Source organism: Pinus tabuliformis, chromosome 7 (assembly GCF_031772625.1).
Source record: "Pinus tabuliformis cultivar Carrire ecotype Pingquan chromosome 7, CPIR1, whole genome shotgun sequence".
Classification (NCBI taxonomy): Eukaryota; Viridiplantae; Streptophyta; class Pinopsida; order Pinales; family Pinaceae; genus Pinus; species Pinus tabuliformis.
Genome location: NC_142293.1, coordinates 1239758774 through 1239768166, shown reverse-complemented (window position 1 = coordinate 1239768166; position 9393 = coordinate 1239758774). Strand labels below are relative to the sequence as shown.

The 9393-nt window shown below is 37.1% G+C and overlaps 1 protein-coding gene across 2 annotated transcripts; it reads left to right on the top strand.

Annotated features, from left to right (window-relative positions):
- The first annotated feature begins 1238 nt into the window (after positions 1–1238).
- On the top strand, positions 1239–8491 carry LOC149251862 (boron transporter 1-like). Of its 2 annotated transcripts, none has more exons than XM_089456586.1 (6): positions 1239–1684; positions 1799–1930; positions 6828–6923; positions 7021–7573; positions 7664–7935; positions 8047–8491. In XM_089456586.1, exons 4-5 carry the CDS (start codon positions 7233–7235, stop codon positions 7671–7673), a joined length of 351 nt encoding a protein of 116 aa, XP_089312712.1. In that variant the 5' UTR covers positions 1239–1684; positions 1799–1930; positions 6828–6923; positions 7021–7232; the 3' UTR covers positions 7674–7935; positions 8047–8491. The 2 variants fall into 2 exon arrangements, with proteins under 2 accessions (XP_089312712.1, XP_089312711.1); XM_089456585.1 differs by having other exon boundaries at positions 1243–1684; positions 7829–7935.
- Positions 8492–9393: the final 902 nt, after the last annotated feature.

Below are 9393 nucleotides of genomic sequence, written 5' to 3'. Positions count from 1 at the left end.
TAACAAAGTATGACATTGACAATTTTCCATATGAAAGAGCGCTAACTCTTTGGCGATCAGATTGTGATAGAAGGGGAGAAAACAATATAATAAATCTATCTAATGAACTTGATATAGAACATAATGTTTTGGAGGCTCATAATGACAGTTCATTTAGAGAAGATCATGTTCACAATTTAGAAAATGAGGACCAAGATGAGAACTGGGAAATTGAAATACCCTAGGACTCTTATTTTGGTATACATGTTCCATTGATCATGCAAAATTACTATATGTCAACTTCAGGTAAAAATAGGTTCTATATTTGTATTTTTCATTGTAACATTGCAGCAACATTATTTTGATGTGTGTTATTTTAAGATTGATGTTTCATATTTAATCATTACATTGTTTGTTTCTTATCTGTGACAGGAAATAAAGCTGGATTTGGTGAGGTTGGGACCTATTTCTTTTCACATAGATAGTGTCTGACTATTATTAAATGATAAATAACAAATTTAACAAGACTTTCAAGTCATTTGCTAGCCATTTCTTGTCAGTGATTTGTCAGCCATGTTTTCAAGTCTTTTAGGTACTAAGTTGTTCGGGTCCCCACATGTCCTTAGGACCATTAAGGGATGAGATAACATGAGTCAGTCCAACTCATGCCCCGAATTTACTTTTTACCTATTGATGTAAGTGTTTTGTTACCACTTATCACCAACAAAATTCTACCATAACATAAACCAACTTGAAGACGACACTTCTCATCTTCCTTTTACATAAATGCTCTATGGATCTCCCTACTATACTTTTCCGAGACCAACGTCCCTTCTTGGTAGGTCTCTCCACCATACCACTAATCACACAATAGTAACTACTGCCTTCTATAAATCTCTCTAGTCTCAGTTATTTGTGTCCCTGTCACACTCGACCAATATAATCTTGCAGGTCTACTTTTTTATCATATCTTTATTTTTTGTTATTTTGTGTATTTAACATTAGTACCATCCAAGAGTAACGAGTTAGTGTCCTTTGGATTTGATCTTTGATTTGAAATGAAGTCAGATTTGATGAAGCTGGGACCTATTTCTTTTCACATAGACAGTGTCCTAGTATTAAATGATAAATAACTAATTTAAGAAGTCTAACGCTAAGCAACAATGGGCTTATTCAAGTACATGAAATTGCGTTGATGTCTAGCTCTAATATCTTAGAAAATTTTAGCAGTTTGTTTGCTGCTTGTTTAGAGGATTTTGTCAAGTTTGAAATTTTTGGTTTATTTTGGTCATATTTTTTTAGTCGCTTGACTCATTTCATGCATAGATCGACAGATCTAGTTTTATTTTTATAATTATTGTTGTTTTCTTTATATATTTGGTGGTTTGAGGAAAGATATTTGATTTCCTTTCACTTTGTGGCATGATTTCAACATCTTCACCTTTTAGAATATAGTAAAATATTATTCTTATTTTATGTTTTCTTGGAAAAGAATTATTGATATTTGGAAAGGGAAATAAGCCCTAGGTAGCTAAGCGAAGAGAAAAATGGTCTATGTACTAGGTTCCTGCGCATTCATCGTAGGAGACCTATTGGCATGAGACCGACATTCCTTTTATGCAATTACACTTTTTCAAGGCGGAGCTGAGTTTGCTGACTTGGGAAGAACACTGACAGCTGATCATAATGCTAAGGAGATTATAATGTTGGTTTCAAAAACAGGATTGTGAAAATTGTTTGCACTAGTTCTTCTTTTGGTCATATTTACTACCAAATTTGTGTCTTGCTGATTTTTTACATTTGTAATGACCTTGTGCAGAGATGGTTTGAAGAGCCCGATGTTAGAGTGTGAAGACTCTCTACAAACCACAAGGACTACATTTTCTTGGAGGGCACTCAATGTTCTTGGTGTTGCTGAGTCTCTTCGCTCGAAGCGTAAATGGATACAATGGTATGGCCATAACATCACTTAATTTGATCCTCTTTACTAATCTCCTAATATCATTTCAATACATCAAATTGCTTTGTTTTCATGGAATCCAAAGATACATCAGTAATGTTATTTTGTCTTGGAAATACTAAATTATTTTGTTTTGATATCACCCAGTTTGAGTTGTTCTTTGCAACTACCACTTGATCATTTAACAAGCATTTGAAATTCAAAGTGAAATAAAGCTCTTTTAGTTTTTTTCCAGAAGAAGATTAGATGTTGCACTTGGTACCATAGGCCTTGTAAAAGGGTTGTACTCCATTTCAGTCTACGACAGTAGACTGATTTCTAACTGCTCCATGTACCCACATATGATATAATATTTTTCATTTTTGGCTTGCTGAATATACAAAGAGAAAATTGCTTAACAATATTGCTTAATTTGACAACAATTTTACTTTTATTTGATACAAGAGTGGAGGTAGTCTTAGATTTTACCTATTTCTCAGTAGTTGTTCTCCTTCGACAACAACATCATCCTTCAACAAATACATTCTAGCTTGTACAGAGGAAAGTCGATCTTTAGTAGAGGGCACATAAGAGATCCTCTAATGGAGGCGCAATAGTTTAGTAGGATCACTGGATGAAGCACATGTATGAATGTATTGTCTTCAATTAGGAAGGCACAGTTACCCATCGAGGGGAGGGCATGCATGAATGTAACAAAATCACAACATCACAAAGATGTGGTATTTGTTTTACAACATCACAAAGCTCTCGCTGATCTAACAAAATCCAAAGCAAGGTTTGTTTAGCTGAAATCTTTGAGATATTTTATATTTGACAGAGATCTGTTTTGGAAAGATACAGGAGGAAGTTTGTAGATATTTTGTTCCTTCAATTGATCAACTTGTAGATATTTTCACCAAAATCTTGTTGGATTCCACCTTCACTAGTTTGTGACATTGTATTGCCATTTAGGGGTGATATTGTTTTATAATAGCATCTCTCTACACTCTTATATAGTTTGTTGCCTTTGAAAATGTATGGGTCATGTAGATTTTTCATGGGTTTTTCTTTCACACTAAGCACAGGAGAAGACTCATGGAGTTCAGGGGTAGTTTTAGGATGCAAGAGACTCTTGGGTTTTTTTGAAATTACATCTCACCATGAAGTTTCACTTGGGCACACTTGACACATATTTGAACTAGGGTTATGATTACATTACCTTTTGTTGCATCACTGAGGGAGAGCCTTGTTCCTATGTTGAAGCTAAGGCTCTGGATCCCATTGGTGAATAATATGAGGAAGGGAGCCCTAGAATAGGAGCCTCCTATCACATTAGGAGCCTAGAACATGATTTATGGTAAGGGGGGTCATAAACAACCAAAAGGAGGAATCCCCTTGCACATTGGAGGTCCAAAGTATGAAAAATGGTAGGGAGAGTAACACACCCTATCTAGGACGATGCCTAGAGCATGATAGGTGGAAAGGAAAGAGGCTAGAGGATGAAAACCCTTACTTGAATGATGCCATGTGGTGGTAGAAGCTCTTGTATGGTTAAAAGGATGACACTTGATGAGAAATGTTCTACTTCAAGGGTGAAAAGAGGAACATTTTGGTAACCACCCCTTTGAATAGGGATGTCTTCTACATGAAGGCTATTAAAGTATTCTAAATCACCTTTACAGGGTGTTACATATTATTTGTGGCATATTCCACATATTTGGAGGTGTCTTTCAATTTTTAGATATCTGGGGCAAGGGCACTTTTCTCGAGACACATTCTACATTAAAGGATGTTAAAGCTCCTTTATGAGGTTTTTATGTATTATTCAAGGCATATTATGCATATTTGGAGGTGTGTTTCACCTTTGATATATTTGGGGCAAGGACACTTTGTTTGAGGCTACATATTTGAAGGAAAGCCCTTTGCATGAGGAGATACCATGTGGTGTGGTTGACATGGTCCAAGCCCCTAACAACAAATGCATACTATAAGGAAATGAGGAGACGGGAAGTGGCAAGTGGATCTATGCATTGGAGAAAGAGGTCCCAAGGCAAATTTGTACTTGTGAGCCAAAGAAAGATCATATTAGAACATCATTATCACTCTAGAATAGGAGCAACTAGGGTTTGGAGAGCTCTCTAGAGAGAGTGCTAGGGTCAAAGAGGTCCTAAAGTGTCTAGGAAAACCTTAGGGAGATTCCCCAAATTGGGAGGTGAATCAAATAAACTATAACTTACCCTCTCTAAACCCTAAAAGGGACCAAGCCTTAGTTTGGGAGGATGGAAGCCTATAAATGTCAACCTTTTGGCTTAGTCATGACTCCTAATCTTAAGTCCTTGAACATCTTCATGTGTATCTTGTAATACAGTTTTTATCATATGTATTATGAACTTGGTCACATGTTAGGGTTGACTATTATAAGGTGCTTATGATTAATATCCTATATAATCAAGGGCACTTGCTCGATTTGATTTTGGGTCTTTTACACCACTTTCTTTCTTCTTCTCGTTTCTAGATCATTATTTCTTTCTTTCAATTGGTATTAGGGTGTGTATGGTCTTAAGAGCATGCGATCATTGATCAAGCCATCATGACCCATGGCAGATTTGAAGGGATAAAAGGAAGACGTGTTGAAGCCAATGCTGCCATTGGAGTTTGATTCTTGAATATCATGGAGATTAAGAAGAATTATGTTCCATGCTCAAGGTTAATTAATTGCATAGAAATGAAAGGGTAAGGCTTACAATATTAGAACTTCTGTAAATGTTTTCCCTTGGTTAGTTTTTAAAGGTAATGGCTAAACCAGCAATTACCTTTAAAAAGATCCAATTCATTTCTCAGAGTGGTGCAAGTATTGCACTAGGCCCTCTTTATTTTGCATGGCCACATTTTTGTTCAGGCTAAAGTTGGATTTTTGATCTTCTTTTTTTGGTTTTTTCTTTCTTCTTGTTAACCCGTAACAGGGTTTCTGCAATAGAAGAGGGGCTGTGTATTCTTCCTGACCAGTTGGCCATTGCGGTGGCACATTGATGACAACCAATCTATGTTCTGAAGGACACAATTACATTATATACCACCTCTATGCCATTTCTGTAGATCAAAGTGCCAGACATTATGCACAGATTGAAGTCAAGGACCATGTAGGCTGGTGCCACTTGTTCGAGATTCAACTCTTGGGAAGAACACCATTTCCAAGGTCCTCCAAACTTGTAAGCAGCGGCCTACAGTTCAACTCTTCATTTAGTTGAACAACACTGTTGGTGGACCATCCTTAGCATTAACCATTTTCTTACAGTGAGCTACTTGGTTCTTGATATTCCTGACAAGTAGAGCTACCCTTACTAGCACTCAACTGTGTAAAGCGCCTTTTCCAATTTTTCCTGAATCACTGCCATGTTAACTCTGTCCATTGAAGGAATGCATGCAGAAGTTTTTATATCCTTTGTTTTATGTTAAAGTGTTTGGATCAAACAGTAAACATGCAGGTATCCTCCTTTTTTTGTTAAGGGCTTTGTAGTCCCTCATACCCTAGTCTACCCAGATTGTGGAACATGTAGTTTAAGGGGTTAATTACTCTGTCTAGTGAGGCATTTTGTTAATTACTCTGCCTAGTGAGGCATTAACAGTAAACATGCAGGTATCCTCCTTTTTTTGTTAAGGGCTTTGTAGTCCCTCATACCCTAGTCTACCCAGATTGTGGAACATGAAGTTTAAGGGGTTAATTACTCTGCCTAATATTGTAAGCCTTACCATTAGAAGGCTTACCTTTAATTGCATTGATGTGCCATAGAGCAATGCAATGCATCTGGATACTTGAAGTCTTGGAATTGCAGAGCAGCATTTACTTGATTCCTTGGTAGCTGTTTGAAGATCCTAACCAAACTGATGTTTCTTTCAGAATTGTGGTTCTTTGTCATAGTAGTATAGTACGTTGTTCCTGAGATTACCTTTGGTTCTGTTCTGAGATCTGTAGAGAATTGTTGAGCAAGGGGGAGGATAGCTTCATCTTAATTTTAAAGCATCCCTCTACCCAACGTTAAGCTTGATGGGAAGAATTATCCTATCTTCAAGTGAAGGGTGCTAAACATATAATTGAAGAATTGATTGTTAAGACTTGTGGAGGGTAAGAAGACAAATTTCATTGTTGCTAAAGAATTAGTAAAGCTTTTGGCGCACAATGAAGATGTGCAGTACATTATAAGTTTTACTATTGCAGATCATATTGGTCCTCAAATTAAAAGTTTGATTAGTTCTTGTAAGATTTGGACTAGGATTCTCTAACAGAACAAGGATTCTCTATTCTAGGAAATGACTGTATGCATTTTAAATGATTGGTTGTGTATATCACTGTTTATACGATACGTATTCAGGATGTGCAAGATCAATTTGGAGCAGTTGATGATAGAATTGATCCTAAAGTTCGTAGTGCCACTGTTCCAATGGTTGAAAAAAATGTTTCAGCCATTTGTGACCAGTGTGAATGCCACTGATAAAGTGGCTAACTTTCTTGGTGGAATGTTACTGCAGAAAGAACATTGCTGGAACAGATTCACTTAAAAGAGTGTATACCGAGCACTTACACTGAAATCACTAAGAAGAAAGGGAAGAAGTCTGCATAGAAAAGTTTAAAGGAAACTTCACAAAAAACCCTTGAAAAATGATGTTGTATCAAGCAGGGCCATTATTGCAGAGATTGTGTCAAGGCCCATTACCACAGTAAATATATATTATTTAGAACTATGTTGTAATTTTTGTCAGGGTTCATGTTTAGGTTCAACTATCACTGGATACCCTATTCTGGAAGAGCTTTTGCTCTCCTGAAGACATCTTGATCTAACTCTTCATTCTTTGTTTTCACCTCCATAAAAAATCTCTAGTGGATTCATAAATTTTCCTTTTATTGTGACAGACTATTTTATGTGGTATTGTTGGCATACCTCCTTCAAATGGTGTTATTCCTGAATCTCCAATGCACATGAAAGGCTTAGCTACCCTCAAACATCAGGTACTAATATATTGGAATTATCAATTGCAGCTTCTCAGGGAAAAGACACAATTCAGACATTTTATAGACGAGTAACTTACAAGTACTTTTGTTACAGTTGGTGCTTAGCAAGTTAGTGACAACAATCTGGAAAAGTATGTAGAAAAATTCAACCTTAGGGCAATTATACAGAAACATGCAAGAAGCCTATGAGCAAATGCAGACCCCAATGGTTTATCAGCCTCCACCTGCCTTGGTAATGGTCTTATTTTTGAGTTTGGGTGTTTCATTTTATCTAATTTTCCTCTCCCTTTATTTATTTGTCTTGTCATGTCCCAACCATTTATGCAGGCACTTAAGGAATTGAAAGAGTCCACAATTCAGTTGGCCGCAAGTACTGGGAATATGGATGCCCCAGTTGATGAATCAATTTTTAATGTTGACAAGGACGTGGATGACCTGCTTCTTGTTGAGGTGAAAGAACAGCAATTGAGTAATTTGTTGCAATCTCTGATGGTGGTTGGCTGCCTTGCAGTAATGCCCATCATTAGAAAGATCCCAACTTCTGTGCTTTGGGGTTACTTTGCCTTCATGGCCATAGAGAGTTTGCCAGGAAATCAATTTTGGGAAAGGCTATTGTTTCTTTTCACTGCTCCAAGCCGTAGATACAAGTATGAACTTTATTCAAACTATAATGTGATTGAATTTAATGCTTGTAATATAGTTTTCAAATCTAATCAATGTTGAACTGATGGTTACAGAGAACTTTAGGAGTATCATGCTACATTTCTTGAAACGGTGCCTTTCAAGACAATTGCCACTTTCACCATTTTCCAGACATGTTATTTGTTGGCATGTTTTGGTATCACATGGGTGCCTATAGATGGTGTTCTCTTCCCACTACTAATCATGTTGTAACTTGTTAGTCCCAGCGAGGCAGTATATCCTTCCCAAGTTTTTCAAAGGAGCACATCTTCAAGAATTGGATGCAGCAGAGTATGAAGAAGCCCCTGGAATGCCATGCAATATAACAGTGAGTGCAAGACACATATCAAACAAATTTTAAAAATATTACTCAATTCTATTTCATAAGCCCTGCAACATTAACAATAATAAATTGAACTGTAACATATATTGATTGCAGGAAGCTGGAATTCAGGGGTTCGGACTAGGAAGCATGGGAACAGGTGCAAATGATGGCGAAGTTTTGGATGAGATGATTACATGAAGTCGCGGTGAGGTCAAACACACATATAGTCCACGGATAACTAGCTTGAGTGATTGCACACCAATTCATGGATCCGAGTCTGCATTAAGTCCCCAAGTTGCAGAAGCTAAACAAATATATAGCCCCCGTATAAGTGAGATCAGACAGACACATAGCCCTCACAGAGGGGAAAAGCATTCGGGCATTCCCCTGGTTAGTCAAGGAAAAAATATGAGTCCAAGTGCATTTGGTTTGAGGCCACATAAACCAACTTCCAATTAGGTGTTTGGAGTATAAATCCTCGGCTAGTAATCTTTCCCTTGAGTGAGCATATCTTATGTTTAATAGTACATATTTTGTTGGCTTATCATTATTTAATCATTGTGCCATAAATCACTCAGTTGTATTTGGTGTGTCTTCACAAAGAACCTCTGTCCATCTCAGAGGACAGGGTAGACCATATAGTGCGTGTAAAAAAATGTAATGGAAGTCAAGCTTGAAGTATTTCTGTTTTCTTGAAGCATGAAATCTATTATGTCAGTCTTGTGGTTTTGTAGACCCCGTGGTATTAAAGGGTCCTGTGAGTGGTTTGAGCTTCATAGAAAGTCATCCTTATTCTACCAGTTGGATCATAACCACAAAGTTTGCAGCCTTTAATGTTTCATTGAAATAAAAAATGTGGAAATTAAACTTGACAAATGAAAAGGAAATGGTAAGGCTTACAATATTAGAACTTCTGTAAATGTTTTCCCTTGGTTAGTTTTTAAAGGTAATGGCTAAACCAGCAATTACCTTTAAAAAGATCCAATTCATTTCTCAGAGTGGTGCAAGTATTGCACTAGGCCCTCTTTATTTTGCATGGCCACATTTTTGTTCAGGCTAAAGTTGGATTTTTGATCTTCTTTTTTTGGTTTTTTCTTTCTTCTTGTTAACCCGTAACAGGGTTTCTGCAATAGAAGAGGGGCTGTGTATTCTTCCTGACCAGTTGGCCATTGCGGTGGCACATTGATGACAACCAATCTATGTTCTGAAGGACACAATTACATTATATACCACCTCTATGCCATTTCTGTAGATCAAAGTGCCAGACATTATGCACAGATTGAAGTCAAGGACCATGTAGGCTGGTGCCACTTGTTCGAGATTCAACTCTTGGGAAGAACACCATTTCCAAGGTCCTCCAAACTTGTGAGCAGCGGCCTACAGTTCAACTCTTCATTTAGTTGAACAACACTGTTGGTGGACCATCCTCAGCATTAACCATTTTCTTACAGTGAGCTACTT